The following is a 24,400-nucleotide window of genomic DNA, read 5'->3' as shown; positions in this document are numbered from 1 at the left end:
AGAATATATGAGAGGAGGAAGGACATAACATGCTTGAGGAATCAACGGTACTTAAGTATGGCCAAAACAGAATAGGTGGCAGGGAGGGAGAAGTGATGTAAAGAGATAACCAGGAGTCCATGGAAGGACCTGTCATGCGACACTAAGGAACTGAACCTTTACCTTGAGGTGATTCTCACCCCACTTTCTGGCCCACCTAAAACTATTAATGTAGGCATCACCTATTCCAGGAAGCCTTCCATGATTTCATGCCCACAAATTTGGGTTGCCTGTTCCCTCTGTTCTACTACAGCCCACTCTTTCCCCTCAACACAGCCCTTACTTCTTTTCATGATAAATGTATGTTTAAGCATAAGTCCTCACACCAAAATTTGTAATAAGTAAGGGAATGTGTCTTAACATTTCTGTATCAGTGGCCTAGCACAGTACCTGGCACATGATAGGTGCTCAATAGATGTTTATTGGATGAATGAACAAATAAATAGATGTCCAGGGAAGGAGAGAAAACTGTGACTAGCAAAATGCTAGTCCGATAATTGGCCCGTAGAAAATTATTTAATCTTTCCAGCTTTCTTATCTGGAAAATGAGGACACAATAGAAACTATTCTCGAAGGACTATCATGGGTCTGTGTATTGCATAACCCAGGGTCTAACACCTAATGTCAAGAATAATTATGCCCTGGCTGGTGTAGCTCAGTGGATTGAGCGTGGGCCTGTGAACCATGCGATCACTGTTCGATTCCCAGTCAGGGCACATGCCTGGGTTGCAGGCCAGTTCCCAGTGGGAGACACATGAAAGGCAACCACACATTGATCTTTCTCTCCCTCTCTTTCTCCTTCCCTTCCCCTCTCTCTGAAAATAAATAAATAAAATATTTTTTAAAAAAAGAATAATTACCAGCATGTTAAAAACATAATTTTCATACAAATAGACAGGAGCACAGATCAATGTTTCATTTAACTCATTAATAAGGGACTAGTGGGATAATGAAGGCAGTTCAAAATAAAATACAAAAACTGAAAAAGAAAAACATTGAAATGAGATTGCTAAATTATATACAAATGGATTAATGTCCTATAGGGTAGTAAAACCATAACCTTAAGGATTAGCTTCTCTACCAGGCAGCAAAGGAAGTTATCACACCTCACTACTTTATAGAATTATAAAATGTCTGGGCCCTAATCAATTGTGTAAATACTGTTAAATTATTTTACAGAGGCAGATGACTCTTGATCAAAGCTTTATCATCACATGGAAAGGTCACACAGTCATCTTGATACTTTAGCATCAAGTTTCGGATTGTTTTTCTAAACACTGGTAAGTTTGACTTAACAGATTCTGAATGTTCTTATTATCAGCTCTCCATAAATGTTTGCTGAAAGGATTTGCACTCCAATAGGCTTTTTCCTTCTCTCTAGCAGTAGAGTTTGGGGCCGACAAGGCCAGAAGCCAGAGGCAGAGCCTCGGAAGATGCCTATGCTCTGCCCTCCGTCAGCCTGGGGTGGTGTCAAGCTGATTTAGTGCCACCCAATAGGCAGAGAAAGTGTCTGCTCTGGGCATCAGCAAAGCAGGCATCGTTTCCCATTATAAAAACATATTTTCTTTGGAAGAACCGGATATTTCCTAAAAAAAGCAATGAAGTAGACAGCATAGAAACAAATCAGAAATTTGTCGGGCCACTATCCATTTATATTTTTCCATGTTATAATTTTTTTAAATGTGGTAAAATACACATAACATAAAATTTACTACTTTAACCGTTTTAAGCGTACAGTTCAGTGTTGTTAAGAAGTTACTATGTGGTGCGACCCCCCTCCCCATCTCCAGGACTCTGTTCATCCTGTAAAACTGACACTCTGTACCCACTGAACAATAACCCGGCCCCCCATCCCCGGCCCCTAGCAGCTGGCCTTCTATTTTCCTTCTCTATGAATTTGGCTACTCTACGTACCTCACGTATGTGGTACCATACAACATTTGTGGGGTCTTTGGTTCTTTTGTGACTGGCTTATTTTATGAGCATAATGTCCTCCAAGTTTATCCATGTTGTGGCACATGTCAAGATTCTTCTTCCTTGACAAACCTAAATGATATTCCATTCTACTTATATCCTATTTTGTTTTTCCATGTGCCCTTTGATGGACACTTGCATTGCTCCCACCTTTTGGCTATGCTTCCATTTATTATATAGTTTAAGATTGTTTTTGTTTTGAATTGCTTATAAGGGATGAGCACTAGTTTCAGGGCTTGAGATCTCAAAGATCATTGTCTGGCCCAGGGCCTGGAACTGACCAGACTGTGAGGCCATCTGCAGTCACTTCTTGAGTCTGTATTTTTGCCTGACTACACTCAGGATGGCTAGGTTTCTCTAGGCAGATGTAGCCACAGATCCAAGTTCACTTGAAGCATGAGCATTGTAAGACGTGTTCTGGGGCTCTGACCAAGGAGTCCTTCATTGCTCTAAATGTTTGCATATGCTGCGGTCGGGGGAAATTCAAGCATTTCTACAAAGCAACAGACGGGAAGTTTCCCAGGGATAAACTAGCTATTTCTTGGCACTCCCAAAGTATGTAGCATGCAAGCTCAGCGCTGGCAGTTGGGAGAATCCACTTGAACCACATGATCCCCAGATGCTAGAAAAGAAATTCCCAGATACTTCTCTGCTTTAAGTAGTCATGAGTACTGGGTCAAAGGTGAACAAAAGTGCCTTGGCTTCCTGCTTCAGGGAATTCAACTTTTTACTCTGACTTTCAAGCAAAAAGGGAGGGGATGTCGAATGTAGACTCACATGAAGCTAAAGCTAGAGGACACTGCAAAAGTCAGAGTTCCACTTTTTTCTCCATACTTGCCTTTTATTCATACACTTGCCATTACTTTTCATTAATGCAGTAGATTTGATTATCCATTGCCTGGGTCCCAATCTTGGCTCTACCACTTATTCAGTGTGAGATGCAAGTTGTTACTAAAACTCCCTTCAGTTTTTGAAATCTGAGCTTAGATTTTTTAATCTGTAAAATGGTGATAATAATAATACTGTCTCAGAGAGTTGTGGTAGGGGTAATGGTGTTGATCCATGGAAAGTACTAAGAATAGTGCCTGGGACACAGCAGATGCTGTATATGAATGCTTGTTATTGCCGGTATCTTTTGGTCATTTTCTTATTAACATTATTGACATTATTATTCCATTGGCTAATAGTCAAATTTTATTTTGAGTGTTGTCCTACCATTTTATTCTGCTTCATGGTTTTTCTGGGGGAAATTTTCTTCAGTGAATGTGTGTCCAATTCTATTTTTTATTTTTTTTTGCAATAAGCCTGTATGAATCTGTTAATATTTTCCTTGTGCTGAGAGATAGTCTCATGATCTCATTTTCAGATATGGAAACTGAATCCCCAGAAGGAAAGTGACTTGCCTAAAACCATGCAGAGATAGTAGCTGAACTAATGATAGAACCCAGGGCTTCTGACCAATAGTCTGAGGCTTGTTCCACTCAGTACAGAGTTCAAGAGTATGAACCTTGGGTTTCGATACAGTCTGTGCATCCTCCAAACCTTATTGGCCCATAGGCAGACTTGAACACTCTGTGATTTCAAATATTCACCAATAGATGTCTTTCCTATCAAAATTCCGAGCACTTGAGAGAAAGGACTGTGGCTTGACTACTTCGAAATCTTTGTCATGTGTGTGCTCAGCACCATGCTTCAAACTCTTGAGGATAAGAATAATTGCCTATAACACTTTGGATTACTGGGGGCAGATGCTCAGTAGATAGAAGTAATAAATGCACCCCCCCATTAAAAAAGAGGAATAAAAGAACAAGAAAGAGAATATTTATCAATAACTAGATATGTTCCAGTCACAGTGCTGAGAATTTTTACTACTATACCATTTAATCCACAGAAATCCTTTATGTTATTGTCAATTTCCACATCTCAAATCCGGCAATTTTGGTGCAGAGACATTGGGCAATGTACGCTGAGTCTCTTCACAAGTAAATGTTCAAGTTTGACACTTCTCTGGTGGACTACAACCTTCTAGAATCCAACATAAACACAGTGTGAGAGGTGAAGTCCAGGAGAAAGAGTCCTTTTCCAAAGGTAAAGCAACTTTTTTCTCATAACTGTGAAATGAACCATGTCAATTGTGAAAATATAAGTCATGGTTATATTTGTTCTGTGACAGTTTGGAAAGTGCACGTTTTCATCAAATTAGTAAAAGAAAACAGTGCTGACTGGTGTGGCTCAGTGGACTAAGCTCCAGCCCATGAACTGAAGGGCCACCTCTTCGATTCCTGCTCAGGGCACATGCCTGGGTCGTGCGCCAGTCCCTGGTTGGGGGTGTGTGAGAGGGTGTGTTTCTCTTGCACATCCACATTTCACTCCCTCTCTTTATTCCTCCCTTTCCCTCTTCTAAAAATAAATAAATAAACTCTTTGAAGAAAAAGAAAGAAAAAGAAAACAAAAAAAATTATGAGTATGTCAATCTCATGTATGAACATAAAAAAGACCTGTATCATCAAGCAACCTGGCTCCATTCTCCCTGCAAACATCTTATCCTCACTAGAGTTTTGAATGGGAGACAAAAAGATGAGCTACAGGACTTATTTGGAGAACCACTGGGCCTGAGTGAGTTTCACAGCAGGGAAAGACGCAGGCCCAAACCTGTGCTAGGCTGAGAAATGGCCCCCTAAAGATAACTAGGTCCTAATCCCTACAGTCTGTAAATGTTACCCTATTTGGAAGAAGGGTCTTTCCAGATGTGACTAAGTTAAGGATCTTGAGAGGGGAGATTATCCTGTATTACCCAGGGTCCTAAATGCAATCACAAGCGTTCTTCTAAGGGACGGGCAGAAAAAGACGTGACACACACACACACGGAGAAGGAAGGAGGTGCTGCGAAGACAGAGGCTGAGATGGGAGTGATGTAGCCACAGACCAAGGGATGCCAGCAACACTCTCTTCTTCAGGAGAAGCTGGAGCGGCAAGGAGCAGATTCTCCCCTAGAGCCTCCAGAGGGAGGAGGGAGTACAGCCCTGCCAATATCTCAGACTTGGCCTAGAACAACTGATTTTAGACTTCCAGCCTCCAAAACTGTGAGAGAATAAAGTTCTGTTGCTTTAAGCCACCAAGTATGTGGTAATTTGTGACATTAGCACAGGAAACTAATACAGGCCCCCCGGGAGTTGTTATCCCAGTCTGTTTCCCATCCATCTGGCACCTCCAAGAAGTTTCTAAAAGCATCCTAATATTTTTAGTGTCTCCTCTGCCAGGCACTATGACAAACACTTTACATGTAATAACTCACTGAGTCCTCATAATACCATTAGGGAGCTAGTAGTATTATTCCTATTTTACAGATGAGTAAAATAAGGCTCAGAAGAAAAACTGGTGGGGTCACATTCCTAATAGGTGATGGAGCAAGTATTCCAACTCAGACCTGCTCAAATCTGAACCCCCACTTTAACCTCTACACTGTACTAGCTCAGGCTCTTTGGGTTAAGTCAGGGTTTTTAATTCTCATATCAACTGATGGCATTTCGGGATATTTATCGGAGGAATGTTTTCCAAGGATGTTTGACCAAAGGAGACCATATATGTTTGCATTCCAACTATGACACCAGATATTAGACCTTGGTTCAGCAACCTCAGTTCAGCAACCTCAGTACTTAAGTTCTGGCTACAAAAGGATTCAGAGCCAAGACTTGAACTGTAAGAAAAAGTTTATTTACAGAAGTAGAAGAAATGAGCTGTAGGAAAAAAATGGGCTCAGATAACAAGTTACAGAAGCAAAAGAAGGGCCCTTGGAGCTTAGAAGGAAGAGAGAGACAAAGAACAAAGAAAACATGCCTTGAGGAAGAAGAGGGGGAAAGTTTTCAGTGAGCTAAGGTGGGGGAATTGAGAGAGAGAGAGAGAGAGAGAGAGATAAGCCCTTGGAAAAGATGGGCCTGGGGGAAAAGCAGAGCATGCTTCATAGAAGTAGCTGTGCAGGGTCCTTCTTCTGAGGGGTTTTACGGGAGGTCTTGGGGGAGTATCTCAATAGAATATTCATCAGCTTACCTCATTCTGTCCCTCAGGACCATGGTCTCCACTAACTGGTGGGCACCAGGGGGTCACTAGTCATTGAAGCTGGTCTGGAGGTCCACCACAGTGTCACTCTGCCTTGTTTTGCTGCTTTGGGGGAGCCTGGAGCAAAAACTCGGCTGAGGCCTAGATGTCTTTTCCAGGGCTTAATGTTTAAGGGAGTGGACATGCAAGGGCTTGTAGTTTTGAGGTTGCTAAGCACCCGGGGCTCTCTGCCAGGTGACCATTTGCACCTGGCTTATCTGCTCCTACTCTGTTGATGCCTAACCACCTATTACATTAGCATCATAAAAGCTAGAGTTAAATAATCTCAGAGGTCCATTTGTTCAAAGCTTTCATTTTATAAATGAGGAAGCTGAGTTTGGAGTAGGAGAGGTAATTTCCAGGGTCATATTTAGAAGCTTTAAGTGGACTTGAAGTTGGAATTGAAGTCCAGGTCTCACTTCATATCCAGGGTTGATTTTGTTGTACATCATGCTGCCCAAACTTGTGGGTGGTGCTGTGGCCTAAAATGCTGATCAAACTCTGGGAACTTGCAAGAAGGAAAATGGACGAATGTGCTCCAAACCCTCTTAAAGCTATAGTGCCCCAGGGTCTTCTTTATTCTGCCAAGAATGGGATATTCTACAGGGCTACAGCCACTGAAATGGGCCAGGGGATTAGGATGGGGAAGCTTCTGTGCTAGGACGGAGACTGAAGAGACCCTGAGGATGTAACCACATCCCAAAGGAGAGGATAGGAAGGTCAAGAATTCATGAGTTTCTAGAACTGACAGGATTTCTGGAAATCTCGAGCGTGCCAGCTTTGGACAAATAAATGCTACTAAATTATACCTTAATCAGCAGGGAACTGATTTTGGAAACTCAGTATGCCTGATTATGGTAGAGGGTGAACATTCTTCATCACTATATATAAATATGTTCACTCGTCAAATATTTAATCCCTGCCTTCATGCTTAATAAGGTGTTTTTTTTTAAATGACAATGTATTCAAGTACTCCATACAGTTTTAATACACAAGTGCTCAATAAATGCAGTTACTAAAACATTCATTACTTATAGCAGCTGTAATAGTCACTGTTTTTAAGACACGTGGACCTCCGCTCCAGACTATGCATCCCAAGATGCTCTTTGCCTGGGTTTCGCCATGGGTTCCATTCTGGGACTTGTAGTTCGGAAGTGAATGACTGACTCATCAGCGCGCAGGCGCAGTGACGCGGAGGCCCGGAAGAGCCTAGCGACTCTCAGGATGAGCGGCTGGCGGTGGCTGCTACCGCGGCGGCAGTGCTGACCCGCAGGAACTCTATGCCTTTCCGGCTGCTGGTGCCGCTCGGCGTCCTGTGCCTGCTACTGCCCCTACACCATGGTGCGCCCGGCCCCGAAGGCACCGCGCCCGACCCCGCCCACTACAGGTGAAGGGATCTGGTCGCCCCCCTCTGACATACTTGGGGAATGGAGAGCGCAGACCGGGTCCTTTCCCTTTCCCTCCACCCCAGGACCCCTCCCTCCCTTGCTCGGACTCTGCCACTGGGTTCCTGGCAGAACCAGGGGGTGCTATCCACTTTCTGCCTATTTCTTGTACTTCCTCCTGACTGGTTTCATTTTATGCCCCCCCTGCCTTATTTCTTGTACCCCGCACCAGGCAGCGAGTCAAGGCCATGTTCTACCACGCCTACGACAGCTACCTGGAGAATGCATTTCCCTACGACGAGCTGCGACCTCTCACCTGTGACGGGCACGACACCTGGGGCAGGTAGTGCGGGCGGAGGAACGAGGGGCAGGCCGGGATCTGGCAGTCCGCTCATAGGCGGGTGGGACTTCTGGGGCTGCTGGCTTCTTGGGTCCGTTACCGGATCGGGAAAGAATTCCTCATCACGGTGAGGCCGCGTTGCCCTGAATTCGGGCCAGCACCACTGGGATCCCCCAGATTCCTGGATGTTTGGATCCCGAAGTGGTGGACTGAACGTCTGGGCTGCAACCATGAGAGTAACAGGCGCAGCTGTGGGCAGATCTCCCGAATTGTAGAATGTGATGGAAAGTCTCCGGGAAGTCAAAAGACCCAACCCCTTCATTTTATAAGTGGAGAAACAAGCCCAGGAGGGGACGTAACTCTCCCAAACAGGAAATCTCACAGCCTATGTTGTTAGTGAAACTGAAACACACGCTGCCCCTCCCCCCACCCCATTATTCTCACATCACTGACCGCTTCTGGAGATCTCAGCCCAAAATGTCACCTCAGCCTCAGCTTCCCTAACTACCCACCCCTGTCAGGCAGGTCACTCTCACAAATCACTGTTTCTTTCTTCTTAGCACTTCTCCCTCTCTGATACTATCATTTTCACTTGTCCACTAGTTTGTCTTTCTCACACCACAATAAAAATCTGTAAGCAATGGAGTTCTCTGTTTTGTTCCTTGCTGAGTGAGTGAAGAAATCATTGCATTTAATTGAAGCTGACATCGATTAAACACTGTGCTAAGCATTTTCCCCGTATCACCTCATTAAATTATCCCAACACCTCTAGGAGTTAAGAGCTGTTATCTCTGTTGTACAAATGAGTATGCCAAGGACTGGACCAGTTAAGGAAACGCAACAAAATTGTGGTGCTGGTTTTTGTTTTTGCTTTCGTTTTCAGCTGAAAAAAGTAATAGAAGCAAATGGCAAATGCAAGCAGTTCAAGATCATATAAGTAAAGTAAATAATGTCCCACACCCTAGTACTCAGGCCACTGTTAACTTTCTTGTGGCTCTTAGAGTTTCAGTTAATACCGTTATGTTGTCACCTTTTAAAATTAAAAGCATTGTTTACATATAATAAGATAACACCCATTTTCAGTGCACAGTAACTTTATCACAGTCAACAGATAGAACATTTCTGATGTTCTGATGTCACAGTCAAGAAGATACAGAACACCCCAAAAGTCCCCTTGTGCCCCATTATTATTAATCCCTCTACCACCACTCGCCCAAACAACTGCTAATCTGCTTTCTGTCCATATGTCTCTTCTTGAAAATGCAGTTAGAAACATAGTACACTGCCTATTCTGTCCCTTGTCTTTTTCACTTAACAATATAATTTGAATATCTTAACATTAGCCAACAGAAGTCATTTTTTAAAAACTCGATAAAAAAGTCTTTGACAACTTCATAACTGTGCATTGTTTGAATGTATTACAATTAATCACTTTTCAATTGATGTACATTTGGGTTATTTCTAGCTTTTTGCTGTTCTGAACAATACTACTATGAGCACTGTCAAGCATACAGTTCTGTGCACCGTGAGATAAGTCTGTAGATGTGGAAAAGCCTTTACAGATGCAATCTCATACTGCCTCCCGATGGCAGAGAAGAATGCCAGAGAATACAGTTGAACTTAATCAGTCCACTAGCCCAGGTGCATTAAATGGGTCGGAGGTTCCTGGCAGTTTTCAATATGGCTTCTCTGTTGTGACTGGCAGTGGGATAGGCTGAGGTATCGCTGTGCCTAACGTATTCATTTGTTGGGTACTGATCTGGGGCAGACTTAATATGTAGTTTGGTTTTCTTACTAAGCAGCTGGGATTTCTATTCTTTTACAGTTTTTCTCTTACTCTAATTGATGCTCTGGACACCTTGCTGGTAAGTGTCTCATCTGTTCCTTTTCTTGGCAGTTTGACTGTTGATGAAAAATAAATTCTTCACCTAGGTCTTTTATTTTCATCTCATGATTCTGAAGCAGCAGGTTCTCATTGCCCAGCTAGATAGAGGAAATTCACGAAGAACCCCAGACTTATTCAGGTTCAGTTATTCAGCAAATGTGTGTAGAAAACCTGTTATGAACACAGAACAGGGCTAGCCTGTAGAACTCTAGTTAGAGTGAGGGATCCAGAGACTTTGATGCCCTCCTTGTTTGCACGGGCTTACTTTCTGATGGGCAAGTTCAGTGATAAAAATATAGCAGTAATTAGTGTGTAATGTATGTACTTAGCACTTTACATATATTATTTTGTTTAATCCTTCCAACAGCCCCATCTTAACCATTGTGACATCTAATGCTTAGAAAGATAAGCTGCCAGCATATATAGCTATGAAATGGCCTTGAAGAAGCCACAAGAGAGGATGAAACCACTTCCCTTCATTTCGCTATTGCTGGTTTTCGGTCAGCCCTTCTCATTTTATATACTAATAGTATTTACATGATGGTGATCACCTTGTAGATATAAATTGGCTTTTTTTATCCTTAATGTTAATTTGTATGTACTTGCCCATTCATCAAATATTTATGGAATGCTTACTGTATGCCAAGCATAGTGCGACGCTCTGGAGTTACAGCAGTGAGTTTCAACAGACGCAGTCCCTGCTTTCCTGCAGTTTATGATTTTAGTGAGAGAGACAAAGGATGTGTAATTACAAGTTGAGGTGAGTGCACTGTGGGAAAGGATCATGGTTCTTTCGGTGGTATAACTGGAAGAAGTTGAGCTAGACTGAGGAGGTCACAGAGGACTTCACTAAGGTAATGAAATGACACTTACATTGGTATCTGAAGGAGAAGCAAGTGTTGACTAGGAAAGTGAGGGAAGCAAGACTGTTCCAGGCAGAGGAAACAGCATGTGCAAAGGCCTTATGGCAAGTGAGAGTATGGCAAGGGGAGTGAATTAAAGGAAGGCCTGTATGTATTGGATGTGGGGAAGGAAAAGGGAGAAGCAGACCGGACTGCGGGGATAGACGGGGGCCAGATGATGTTTGTCATGGTAAGGATTTTCATCTTTAGTTTGAAAAAATGAAAAGTCACTGAAATTTCTTAAGTAGAGGGCAGGAAATGATGAAATTTGTGTTTTGAGCAGATCACTAGTTTCAATGTGGAGAAAGACTCCTGTGATCATTCAACAGACACTCCTTGAGTAATTCCTTTCTGAGCCATGTGCGGCACTCTGGGGGAACACAGGAATGAGTGAGGCTTCTGTCCAAAGAGTCTCTTAATGTGGAAAGGAATGGATCCCCTAAGAATTGTGTAGATGAAGTTACTGGAGTCTTTTAAAGGAAGAGGAGGTTAATTTCAGCTGGAAAAATCAGAGGCTTCCTAGAGAAGGTGGTGTTTAGACAACCAAAGATTGGTAGGATTTGAAAATAGGAAGACGTAGGTGGGAGTGGTTTCTGGCAGAGGAAACAGCATGTCTGAAGGCAAGAAATTGGGGAATTGGGTAGAGTTTTCCTGAGTAGATGAAGATAGGCTAGATGAAGATGAATCGTGAGAGACATGGTCAAAAAAGTCTCTTGGTTCGGTTCAAATCATAGAGGGCCTTGAATGCTGAGATAATAAGGATTGTTTGGGTTGCAAGTGACAGAGAAGCAATTCGAACTGGTTAGACAAGAAGGAAATTTACTGAGTCGGATAACTAAAAAGTCCAGGTAATGGCGGGCCTCCGACCCAGCTGGATCTAGACATGAAAACAATGTCTTCAGGAACCTATTTCTCCATTTCTTATCTCTGCTTCTTCACTGGATTTGTTCTCAGGCTCTCTATGTTGGCAGGGTAGCCAACAGTAGGTCCAGATTTACATTCATCGTGCTCATTTAGTAATGTGTGTGGGGAAAGAACAGGTCCTTTTGCATTAATTTCAGGAACTAAGTCTCATTGATTTGGCTTGGGTCACGTGTTTATCCTTGAACCAATCATTTGGCCTAGACAGAGTAAGTACACTGGTTCAGGTCAGGTACCTATTCGAGCAGCTGAGGGGATTGAAGCAGCCTTTCCCAAACCAGAAGAGTAACTTTGGAAGAAGGGTGATTCCTCAAGGGGAAATTGAGGTACTCTTATCAGAATAAAAGGTGTCAGGATTGCATTGGGTGATGGTTTAAACAAAGAGGGTTTAATTTTTCTCAAGTAATAAATAATTTGGAGGTAACGTCTAATATTGTGTCAACTGTGCCATCAGAGACTTAGGATCTTTGTATCTTTCCATTCTACCATTAGTGTGCTGACTTTCATTCTCATGCTTTGTACCTCATGGTCTAAGATGGCTGCCACAGCTCCAGAAATCTACTCTGTTTTCAAGGCAGAAAGACAAGAATAATAAAAGCCACACTAGCTGTGTCTGTCCCTTTTTGCTAGGAAAATAGAAGCTTTCCTAAAAGTGCCCCCAGTGGACTTCTCAGGGGGGCACTTGAGAAGTGCCCAGAATGGACTGGGTAACACAGTCACCTCTAGCAGCAAAGTAGGCTTCTATCCTGTATGTTGGGAGGCTACAGGGGTAAAGAAGATTGGGAATCCGTGTTGGGCCAACAGATCTGCAGCATTTTCCACAAGGATGAAGGTAAAGAGGTTAAAAACAATGTAATTATTGCAAATTGCACACTGAAAATTCCTTAATGTGGTATACAGTCTGTATTGTTTTTATACAGGTTTTATTGCTTAAACGAGTACTGTTGAATTGGTGCCTAAGAATTTTCCTCACCAATCTCTTGATCTTAGGTCTTTATGAATTTTAGCTCTCATTGTTTTCTTCACCTGTCACCAGTCCTAGAACAGAAACTGCAGGCCTTAAGTTGAATAAGTGAGGGCCACACCAGCGTGGTATTTAACCCAGCATTTTCAATGCCTTCAAGCCTGAGACAGCCTCACTGTCATGTGCTTCTTCCCTCCCAGATTTTGGGGAATGTCTCGGAATTCCAAAGAGTAGTTGAAGTGCTCCAGGACAACTTGGACTTCGATATTGATGTGAACGCCTCTGTGTTTGAAACCAACATCCGAGGTAAGGGTTGCCTTCTATGGCTTTTGGAAAAGAGAGCGTGGAGGTTTTGCCTCTGTATAAACCAGGAGGTGGTAAATTGGATCTTAAGGGCTGACCCTGCCAATCACTGAGCTCAAACCAGTGACTGTCAGCTCTTCTTCCCTCCTGGAGGGGAAGGAGGGAGTCTCAGGATCCCTTGCTCGTTTCAGACACGAGCAAAGGATGGAAAAGACTGGAAAGAAACAGGCCAGAATCACTCACGTATTTGACATATATTTGGTGCTAGGCACACAGCCATTAATAAGAAAGAGGTGATCCTCACCTTGGAGTTTATTGTATAGCAAGCACTACCCATTATAACTTCCTGCAATGATGGAAACGGTTTATAGTTATGTTGTCTGGTGCAGCCACATGTAGCTATTGAATATTTGAAATGTGTCCACTGCAGCTAAAGAACTGAATCTGTAATATCATTTAATTTTAATGAATTTAAATTTCAGTAGTGACATGTGGTTGATGACTACTGTATTATACAGTGCAAGAAGCCTCAAGTACTAAGCTTCCAAACCTGGGGATCCATCAGAACCACTTGGGACCTTTTAAAAAGTTCACCTGTCTTGGCTCCTCTTTTAAACCAACAAACTGTGATCTCTGGGTTGGGCCCTAGAGTCTATATTTTTAGCAGGTTTCCAAAGACCCTTACAAAGTTGGCCCAGCCCTTATGTTCAGTGAGCCTGTGGACCACCAGTGGTTCACCAGCTTCACCTCCAGATGGCAGAGTTAAGTTCTCCCTCCTTATCTTGCTCATCTTTATTTGTATTTTTTTTGCAATGAAACTTATATTACAGAAATTCGATATATAAAATCTTTTAAAAGATGATGCTGCAGAGGGGCAGTGTGGTATGCTACCCTGATTCAGGGATCAGACCCGAGTTTGAGGCGATGGTCCTTGCTGTATCTCACAGCTTCTGAGCCCAGACTGTCATCTGGAAATACTGTCGTTTGTATACCTTTGTCTCGGATATGAATGCAATTATACCAGCGTGCTTTTGGTTGGCTTTTGCCCCATATATATTTTCCTACTTTTTTACTTTCAGTATTTCTGTGTTTTTATGATTTGCTATGTCTTTTGTAAGTTGCATATTTTGTTTATCTCTTCTGACAATCTCTTAATGGAAGCATTTAATCCATTTGCATTTACAATAACTACTGACTTATTTACATTCATTTCTGTGATTCTTTTTTGTGCTATTTGCCTCATTGTCTCTGCTATTTTTCTCTCTTCTTTTTTGTGCCTTCTTTAGACTGATTCCCCCTCCCCTCCCATTTTATTTTCCTTTTACTAGTTTAGATATTATGCACAATATCTAGGTTTTTAAATAGTTTTCCTAGAACATTAAACAAATATAACGAAATATAAAGTTAGTGAAGATCTTCATTCTCCTCCTGAATAGTACAAAACCTGGCTCTGAGGGTGTCCTGACCTGTAGGCTGTGGAAATTCTTTGTTCGAAGCCCTCCATTCATTACTGTTGTTCCATACAGGGGAAGTTTAGATTTATGTATCTATTTAGCACTTTTCTGGCCATCTTTTCTGTACGGTCTGAGACCTCACCTCTGTGACCCCTTTCCTTCTATCTGAAGTACTTCTCTCAGAATGTCCTTTCACGCAGGTGTGCTCTTGGCAAACTTTCTCAGCTTTCATTTGTATAAAAATGTCTATCTCACTGCCTTTGTTTTGCCTTTGGGGGGTCATATTTTTGTAGGGCATATGGTTTCAGGTTGATAGTTATTTTCTGTTAACACATTGAGGACATTTTTCTATTGTCTTCTGCTAAGTAATCTGCCAATCTAATTTATGCCTTTGTAGATAATCAGTTTTATTTACCTTGGCAGCCCCCTCTTTTAAACAGTTTTTTTTATCATGGGAGTTTTCAAACACATGTAAAAGTGGAGGAAATAGGATAATGAACCAGCTGTGTTCATCACTGAGCTTTAGCAGTCGTTCTCACACGGACTCTGACTGCAGTGAGATCTTTTTTCTCCCCTTGGTGTTCTGCACTTTTACTGTGAGATGTATAAATGTTTCTTTTTATTATCTCGCTTGGGATTCCGGGATCTGAGAATTGGTGTCATTCACTAGTTTTAGAAAGTTTGTAAGTATTTTCTCAAGTGTTGCCTTTCCCCCATTTCCTCCCTCTTCCCCTTTTAGAACTCCAGTCAGATATTTGTTACATCTTTTTTCCCCAAGTCCCTTCTGTGTTTGTTAAAAGTCATCTTATTTCTTTGTTGCATTTCAGATAATTTTTGTCAGTTTTGCCTTTAAGTGTACTAATTCTTCAGATATATCCTATCTGCTGTTCAGCTTATCTATGTAATTTTAAGTGTCAGAAATTCTACTTAGTTCTTTTATAAGTAGGCCTGGTCATTTTTATAATTTGTAGCTACTTGCTCATACATTCCAAGCTTTCTTTTATTTCTTTAAATATAAGGAGTGTGGCAAAAGTAGGTTTGCAATGATTTGTATGGAAAATAATACAATAATGAATAGCTAATAATACAAGAATAAACTGTTTTGTGTACTCACAACTGTAAACCTACTTTTGCCCTCCTCTGTATTACACATAATTTGTATTCTATGTCTGATAATTCCAGTATCTGAAGTGTTGTTAAGTCTGTTCTGTCATTTCTGCTGGTTCTTAACTCTCATAATGCTTGGTTTCTTTGTATGTTTTGTGAATTATGTATTTTTTAAATGTGTGCTCATTCCCCAGACCCCACCTGTGGGATTCTTTGAGGCCTGGGTTGGCGGTGGGTTCTTCCTGGTACAGTTTTTCTTCACTTCTGCCACGTGGCTGGAGGTATTGTCTTCCAAAAGCCACTTTATGCTAAAGTTTTGAAGTTTTCTAGACTACCCAGGTGGTGTGAATTCAGGCTGTAAACTTAGTGAGTACCAAATGTAGTCACTAATTCTTTTTAAAAATTATTTTATTGTCATTCAGTTAGAGTGTCTGCATTTCCCCCCTACTACTCCCCCCCACCCCATACAAACCCACCTCCCTCCCTTGCTTCCACCCTTCCTCTTTATAATAAAGTAGTTCCTGAAAGTCCTTCCCCCCCATTGTCCCTCCCCTCTCCCCTCTGGTTATTGTTAGATTGTTCTTAATTTCAGTGACTCTGGTTATATTTTGTTTGCTTTTTTTGTTATTGTTGATTATGTTCCAGTTAAAGGTGAGATTGTAGTTACTAATTCTTAGGGGAGATTTGAGGCATCAAATCTTTATTTGGCATCAAGATTTGAGGCATGAAGTGTTTTCCTTACTGTACACTATGGGAGGTGTGTAAAGTTTATTTTTAATTTGTTCTTACACAGTATGTGATTCTTTCATATGCCATCGTTATGGGGGGATCTTTTATGACACTCCCCACTTTGGGTAGTTCATGTCTTTGTTTCTTATTTCCACTCTGCAGAGGAGGGGACAAACCGAAGCTTAAGGTTACCAGTTTTGGTCAGTGAGTGGGCCATTGAGGGTATCTATTTAGCTGTATTTCTAGATACAGAACCTTTGTTTATAAGTCCTAAATATTATGTAACAAATTGACATAGATAAATTGATACGGTGAAGGTAAAACTACTCTGCCCACCATTCTCCCCACTCCAGGTCTTGGTAGCGGATCGGGAGGTGGAGGGACCAAGTGGAGGCAGACAGACCTGGCCCTACCACCTACTAGATTACCCAGGGCAAGTCCCTTTACTTCTCTGAACCTCAGTATCTTCATCTAAACAGGAGACGATGGTACTTAGTGTTTGGTAGACATTAGGGACTTAAAAAAAAAAAAAAAGATAGCCGTTGTTTTTGTGGCCCACCAAGAGAACACAACTTTGTAACCTTAACACCATTTGAATATGGGGAATTAAGGGATGCTTCTTTTACTAGTTGGCTCTAGCCCCTTCCCGGTGAGGCACCAGTGAGAGTGTCTGGTTTTAGTTTGCGCAAGGGAAACATGGTCCTCGGGATTCTGACACTTGCTTTTCATTCCATCTGTAGTGGTAGGAGGACTTCTGTCTGCTCACCTGCTATCAAAGAAGGCTGGGGTGGAAGTGGAGGCTGGATGGCCCTGCTCTGGACCACTTCTGAGGTTGGCTGAGGAGGCAGCCCGAAAACTCCTCCCAGGTAAGACCCACCCTGAGATAGAGGGAGATGAAGTCCAGTAGGTCCTGCTTCCCTTGCCAGAGATGAGGGTGGCAATACTGGATATTGAACCCTTATCAGATGTGTCATTGGCAAATATGCTCTCCCATTCAATGGGGTGTCTTTTCATTTTGTTAATGTTTTTTTTTGCTATGCAAAATGGTTTTGGTTTGGTGTAGTACCATTTGTTTGTTTTTCTTTTGTTTCCCTTGCCCAAAGAGATATATCAGAAAAAATAATTCTATGAAAAATGTCTAAGATGTTACTGCCTATATTTTCTTCTAGGATTTTTATGGTTTTGAGCCTAACATTGAAGTCTTTAATCCATTTTGAGTTTATTTTTGTGTATGGTATAAGAAAGTGGTCTAGTTTCATTTTTCTGCACATATCTGTCCATTTTTTCTACCACCATGTATTGAATAGACTATCTCTACCCTGTTGTAGGTTCCCACCTTTTTGGTCAAATATTAATAGACCATAAAGGTGTGGGTTGATTTCTGGGCTCTTTATTCTGTTCCATTGATCTATATGTCTGTTTTTATGCTAGTATCATGCTATTTGATTACTGTGGCTTATAGTATATAGTTTGATATCAGGTAGCATGATTCCTCCAACTTTATTCTTTCTCAAGATTGCTGTGGCTATTCAGGGTCTTTTGTGGTTTCATATAAATTTTTGGAATATTTGTTCTAGTTCTGTGAAATATATCATTGGTATCTTGATGGGAATTGCATTGAATCTATGATTGCTTGAGTAGCATGAACATTTTAATGATGTTAATTCTTCTTATCCATGAACATGGTATATGCCTCCACTTATTTGTACCTTCTTCAGTTTCTTTGTTCTGTGTCTTATAATTTTCTGAGTACAGGTCTTTTACATCCTTAATTAAATTTATTCTTAGGGTTTTTTTTTTGGTGCAATTGTAAATGAGATTGTTTTCTTAGTTTTGTTTTCTGATAGTTCATTATTAGTATATAAAAATGCAATTGATTTCTGGATATTTATTTTGTATCCTGCTGCTTTACTGAAGTCATTTATCAGTTCTAGTGGTTTTTGGTGGTATCCTTAGGGTTCTCTATGTACAGCATCATGTCATCTGCAAATAATACTCTTTCCATTCCAATGTGGATGCCGTTTATTTCTTCTTCTTGTCTGATTGCTGTGGCTAGGACTTCTACTACTATATTGGTAAAAGCGAATGTACTACTATATTGGTAAAAGCGAATGTCCCTGTCTGGTTCCCGACCTTAAGAGAAATACTTTTATTAATTTTTGCCCATTGAGTATGATGTATTATTGGATCTTGTTTGCTAATATTTTGTTGAGGAATTTAGCATCTGTGTTCATCAGGGATATTGGCCTATAATTTTCCTTCTTTGTAGTGTCTTTATCTGGTTTTGGAATTAGGATAATGTTGGCCTCATAAAATGAGCTCGGGACTCTTCCCTCCTCTTGAATTTTTTGCAATGGTTTGAGAAGGAGAGGTGTTAGTTCTTATTTGAATGTTTGGTAAAATTTACTTGTGAAGCCGTCTGGTCCAGGACTTTTGTTTGTTGGGAGGTTTTTGATCACTGCTTCAATTCCATTGGTCATAATCTGTCTGTTCATATTTGTGATTCTTCCTGATTCAGTTTTGAAAGATTTCATGTTTCTAGGAATTTATCCATTTTGTCCAATTTATCGGCATATAGTCATTCATAGTATTTTCTTATAATCCTTTGTGTTTCTTTGGTGTCAGTTATTACTTTTCCTCTTTCACTTCTGGTTTTGTGTATTTGGGTCCTCTCTCATTTTTCTTGATGAGTCTCATTAAAGGTTCGCCAAACTTGTTCTCTTTTCAAAGAACCAGCTCTTGGTTTCATTGATTTTCTGTATCGTTTTATTCACTGTATTTCATTTACTATCTTTCTTCAACTCACTTTGGGCTTTGTTTGTTGTTCTTTTTCAAGTTCCATTAAGTGTAAAATTAGACTATTTATTTGAGGTTTTTCTTGTTTCTTTTTGTTACATTTTAATCATAAATTTATTCAGTCCAACATATTTCAAAATGTTATCATTTTAACATTTAATCAATATCCAAATTATGAATGGGATTTTTTTCCCTACTAGGTCTTTAAATTGTGATATGTAAGTTACATTTACAGCACATTCTGATTTGGATGTTAGGTTTTCATCAGAAATAGTGACTGTTTACTTATTTATTTATTTTGTATTTTATTTTCTTTGAATGTTTATTTAGATTTTATAAAATGTTCAGTTGAAAAAGGAAATTCACATACCCCAGTTCTGTATGTGAATCAAACATATTTCAGTTACTTTCCAGTAACTGAACCAAGTTTCAATTTTGTTTTAGTTGTAGAATATATTTTAAATTATATTTTATTGGTTATGCAGTTACAGTTGTCCTGATTTTTCTCCCTTTGTCCCCCTCTACTGAGCCCCCCCACTCCCTCAGGCAGTCCCCACACATTTGTTATGTCCGTGGGTCATGCATATAAATTCTTTGGCTACTCCCTTTTCTGTACTGTACTCTACATCCCTGTGGCTATTCTGTAACTACCTATTTGTACTTCTTTTTTTAAGGTATATTTTATTAATTATGCTATTACAGTCGTCCTAACTTTTCTGCCTTTTTTTTCTCCCTCTGCCTGGTACCCATGTTCCCTTCAGTGACCCCTCCCCTTAGTTCATGTCCATGGGTCATGCATATAAGTTTTTTGGCTTCTCCATTTCCTATACTATTCTTAACCTCCCCCTGTCTATTTTGTACCTACCCAGTTATGCTTCTAAATCTCTACACATTTTGCCCCATTCTCTCCCTTACCCCTCCCAGCTGATAACCCTCCAAATGATCTCCACTTCTATGGTTCTGTTTCTGTTCTAGTTGTTTGCTTAGTTTTTGTTCTCGTTTTTAGATTCAATTGTTGATAGTTGTGAGTTTGTTGTCATTTTAATGTTCATAGTTTTGATCTTCTTTTTCCTACTCCCTTTAATATTTTATATAATAATGATGAACTCCTTTAGTTTTCCCTTGTCTGGGAAGCACTATATCTGCCTTCCATTCTAAATGATAGCTTCGCTGGATAGAGTAATCTTGGATGTAGGTCCTTGCATTTTATGACTTTGAATACTTCTTGCCAGTACCTTCTTGCCTGCAAAGTTTATTTTGAGAAATCAGCTGACAGTCTTATGGGAACTCCTTTGTAGGTAACTCTTGGCCTTTCTCTTGCTGCTTTCAAGATTCTCTCTTTATTTTTAACCTTTGGCATTTTAATTATGATGTGTCTTAGTGTGGTCCTCTTTGGGTCCAACTTGTTTGGGGCTCTGTGATTCTGGACTTGTATGTCTATTTCCTTTGCCAAATTTGGGAAGCTTTCCTTCATTATTTTTTCAAATAAGTTTTCAATTTCTTGCTTTCCTCTTCTCCTTCTGACAGCCCTTTGACTTGCCCTTTTGGAGACATCCCAGAGTCTTAAACTCTCCTCATTTTTTTTGAATTCTTGTTTCTTCATTTTGTTTGGGTTGAATGTTTGTATCTTCCTTATGTTCCAAATCATTGATTTGAATCCCAGCTTCCATCCCTTCACTGTTGGTTTCCTGTGGATTTTTCTTTATTTCACATAGTGTAGCCTTCATTTCTTTCATTATGCTTTCCCCGTATTCATTGAGATTTCTGAGCATTCTGATCACCAGTGTTTTGAACTCTGCATCTGATAGGTTGGCTATCCCCACGTCACCTAGTTCTTTTTCTGGGGTTCTGTTCTGTTCCTTCATTTGAGCCACATTTCTTTGTCTCCTCGTTTGGCAGCCTCTGTGTGTCTGTGTACTAGGTAGAGCTGCTTTGACGTCCTGTCTTAGTGCACCTGTTAAGTTGTATGGGGTGGAGACTTGGGTATTTGCCAGGGCAGGCAGCCTGCTTTACCACACTGTGGTTCCGTGAGGGTGGGGGAAGGGTTGAAGAGAGGACAGTGCTGCTGCTGGCTGACTTCTGGGGGCTTGCCTGGCACTCACCTTATTTCCACTCAGCTCACCCACTTCCCATATGTGACTGGTGCCTTTTTAGCTGCTGTCCTGGTTGTAGTTCCCAGAGTGGGTGGGTTTGCATATGTCCTGGACTCTCCTGAGAAAACCGGCAGTTTATTCTGCTTCCCCAGCCCCCACTGGTTTTTACTGCCAGAAGTTATGAGGCTTTATTTTTCCTGGTGCTAGAACCCTGGGCTGCATGGTCTGGACTAGGCCTGGGATCATTTGCTTACAAGGTGTCCCCCTGATTTTTATCCACCACACATGAATGTGGGACTGTCCATTCCACCGGCTGCCGCCGCCACCTCACCACTGCTGGCTTGCTGCCGGCATACCATGACCTCCATGCCCTGGCTCCCCATCTCCACCCCTCGTACCTACCTGTCTGGATGAATATCGCTTCTTTAAATCCTCGTTCGTTAGACTTCCATACAGTTCAACTTTCTGGCAGTTCTGGGTGTTTTTCATTTTGAAATTCATAGTAATCCTTCTGATGGTTGTGCTAGGTGGCAAAGCATGTCTACCTACGCCTCCATCTTGACCAGGAGTCTCTCTTATTTGTTGAGATAGGCCTGTAATACTATAAATTTCCCCTTGAGACTGCTTTTGCTGTGTCCCATAGATTTTGAGTTGTTGTCTTCTCATTTTCATTTATTTCAAGGTATCTTTTGATTTCTTCCTTAATCTCATTGTTAACCTGTTCATTGCTTAGTGTAACATTTGGTTTGGGGGAGGCACGAAACAGGGTCAGAAAGAATAAAGTGCTTGGAGAACCTCAAATGTCATTGCAATGAGAGGTACTTGTTTTTAGCTAAGCTGTGTGCAGGGTTGCAGGCCAAGCCTCAGTCTGTTTGTTTGTCTGGTGTGGCAGCAGCTGGCCTCGAAGCATCAGCTGGACACTGTGTTCTCTTCAGGGTGTGGTGGAGGCTGAGGGCCGTTCACACCCAAACACATCATGCTGTGCTTCCCACCAGCCTCTTGGCGCCTCACTTCTTCCTTTCACACAGGGCTTGCCTGTCATCATGGGGGAAGAACTGAGGAGAGTGAGCAAGTTGGGCTCAGGTCTCACTCACGGCTCACGGCCTGAGTGTCTCCTTACAGACATCATGTCTAGTGCGATTCATCCCCAGAGGAAGCTCTGCCTGGTTGCTCCCTTCTTTTTTATGCCATTTAAGAAACTTTTGTCCTGAGAAATATCCGTATTGAAAAGTGCATATTGGAGCCAGCACCAGTGTATCTACCATTTAGGTCAAGAAATAGAATTTTCATTTCCTCTCTCTTTAACACTGCCCGACTTTTCGGAAATACTCCTTTGAGCCCTTCTGGGTTGTGACTCTCATTCTCCTCGCTGGCCACTCATGCCTGCCAGACAGCAAGTTTCTTGTCTACGGCCAAGTTGCGGAACCTTTAGCTCTTGGAGGTTTTGATGACTTTGTTCACAGTTTGGTGACGCACAGGCTGCTCTGGGTGGTTTGACCTTTTAGCCTGGAGAGGAAATCTCTGCCTGTCTCAGTCCTTGCCTTGAATCGGAAGGTACTGGGGAGGGGTGGGCAGAGCACTGGGCTTGCGGGGATAGGGAAAGGGAGTGGGTGCACGGCAGGCGTTCCCGTCCCAGCTCCGTGTGGCTTTCTCTCTGTGACCTTTGAGTCACTTCCCTGCATGCATGACTTTTCCTACCTGTGAACTGAGGTTGAACCACCTCAGCGGTTTAGTGGTTGATGTCCATTAAAAAAAAATAATACTTTGGCCCTTAAGCTCTTTATTTAAAGATGGGATCTCAAACTGGCTCCTGTGTTTAGGTCTGCAGATGTGTTTCATTTTGTCAAAATGGTGTTTAAAAAAGTATATGAGCCCTGGCTGGTGTAGCTCAGTGGATTGAATACAGGCTGGGAGCCAAAGGGTCACCAGTTCGATTCCCAGTCAGGACACATGCCTGGGTTCAGGCCAGGTCCCTGGTGCAGGGCGTTCGAGAGGCAACCACACATTGATACTACTCTCCCTCTCATTCTCCTCCTCTTCACCTCTCTCCAAAAAGGAATAAATAAAATCTTCTTTTTTAAGTTTAGAATTAAAAAAAAAAAGTGTATGAGAGGAATCAGCAGACACAAACTTCCAGTTACAAGATAAATAAGAATTGGGGACATAACATACAACATGATGACAACAGTTAGCATTGTGGTATGATGTGTTTGTAAGTTGCTAAGAGAGTAGATCGTAAAAGTTCTCAACAAGGAAAAAAACTTTTTTCTTCCTTTTTGTATCTGTATGAGATGGTGGAGGTTAACAAAATTGGTAGTGGTAATCATTGCACAATATATATGCAAGTCAAGTTATGCTGTATGTCAATTATATCTCAATAAAACTGAAAGAAAAAAATTAAAAAGCATACAAATGGCTTCTAGGGGGGCTTGCTCTTCAGGGTGCCACAAGCCCCGTCCCTCCCCGTGGTCCAAACCCTGCCTGCTTCACGCTAGGTCGCCCGCCTGGCCTCTGAAGGCAAAGTGTAAAGTAGGTACAAGTGGAGCTGCTGTGCCCGCAGTGAGCACGTGTGGCCCGAGACAGCCTGGAGAGCAGCCCTCTGCTTTCCTCCACATCGTGGGCGAGAGCCCGAGGGTCCTGTGGAGCGGCGTTTGGCAGCAGCCGGCTTCCGTGGCCACTGAGAGCCCTCCAGTGACATCTGTCCTTCTCTGGCTGAGTCTCTAGTAGATCGCCCAGGAGATAAAGAGGAAGCGCTGGCCAAGGCAGCAGGCTGTGCGCCTGTTTCCAGCCATCCCTAGCTCCCTGCTCCTGTCTGGGGTTGTAATTTTGTGATTGTGCAGCCTTTCAGACCCCCACCGGCATGCCGTATGGAACGGTGAACCTGCTTCATGGCGTGAACCCGGGAGAGACCCCTGTCACCTGTACGGCAGGGATTGGGACCTTCATTGTGGAATTCGCCACCCTGAGCAGCCTCACTGGTGACCCTGTGTTCGAAGACGTGGCCAGAGTGGCCCTGATGCGTCTCTGGGAGAGCCGGTCAGATATCGGGCTGGTAGGTTGGCTGCACCCTTCCCGTCAGAGTCAAGTCGGCCACCTTGGCCCCTGCTTATGGGGCTCAGGGCTCTGAGCAACAGGTTGCAGTCCAGCCACAGGCAATGGAGGGTGACCTCAGGAGTGGCTCAGGACTTAGGCTCATGACACCGAAGATAGGCCAAGTGTCTACTTCATGTTTTGGCATAGAGGTACAGAGAGCATGAGAGGACTACACCCTTTGGTAGGGAAAAGGGACGGTGTTAAGCTTTGACTTCTTGAATTTCTCTGATTGCTGGGGCGTGGGTCATATGCTTCATGCCCCTAACTCATTTGGTGACCTTAGATCGTCAGCTCACTTGCCCTCATTTTCACTGTCTGTT

The 24,400-nt window shown here is 42.1% G+C and overlaps 1 protein-coding gene across 2 annotated transcripts in view; it reads left to right on the top strand.

Moving 5' to 3' along the window:
- Positions 1-7,273: 7,273 nt before the first annotated feature.
- The window catches only part of EDEM2 (ER degradation enhancing alpha-mannosidase like protein 2), a 30,363-nt gene continuing 13,236 nt past the window's right edge, over positions 7,274-24,400 (top strand). Inside the window, exons 1-6 of one of the 2 annotated variants that reach the window (XM_037164587.2) lie at positions 7,274-7,495; positions 7,726-7,836; positions 9,659-9,698; positions 12,706-12,811; positions 16,839-16,964; positions 23,828-24,039. In XM_037164587.2, the coding sequence (XP_037020482.2) occupies positions 7,389-7,495; positions 7,726-7,836; positions 9,659-9,698; positions 12,706-12,811; positions 16,839-16,964; positions 23,828-24,039 (702 nt within the window). In that variant the 5' untranslated portion in view covers positions 7,274-7,388. The remainder of the gene's footprint in view (positions 7,496-7,725; positions 7,837-9,658; positions 9,699-12,705; positions 12,812-16,838; positions 16,965-23,827; positions 24,040-24,400) is intronic. The other variant, XM_053671411.1, reaches the window with a different exon arrangement.

This window comes from Artibeus jamaicensis, unplaced genomic scaffold (assembly GCF_021234435.1).
Source record: "Artibeus jamaicensis isolate MK-2021 breed Jamaican fruit bat unplaced genomic scaffold, CSHL_Jam_final contig_685, whole genome shotgun sequence".
NCBI lineage: Eukaryota > Metazoa > Chordata > Mammalia > Chiroptera > Phyllostomidae > Artibeus > Artibeus jamaicensis.
This window is presented reverse-complemented; position numbering and strand designations above follow the sequence as displayed.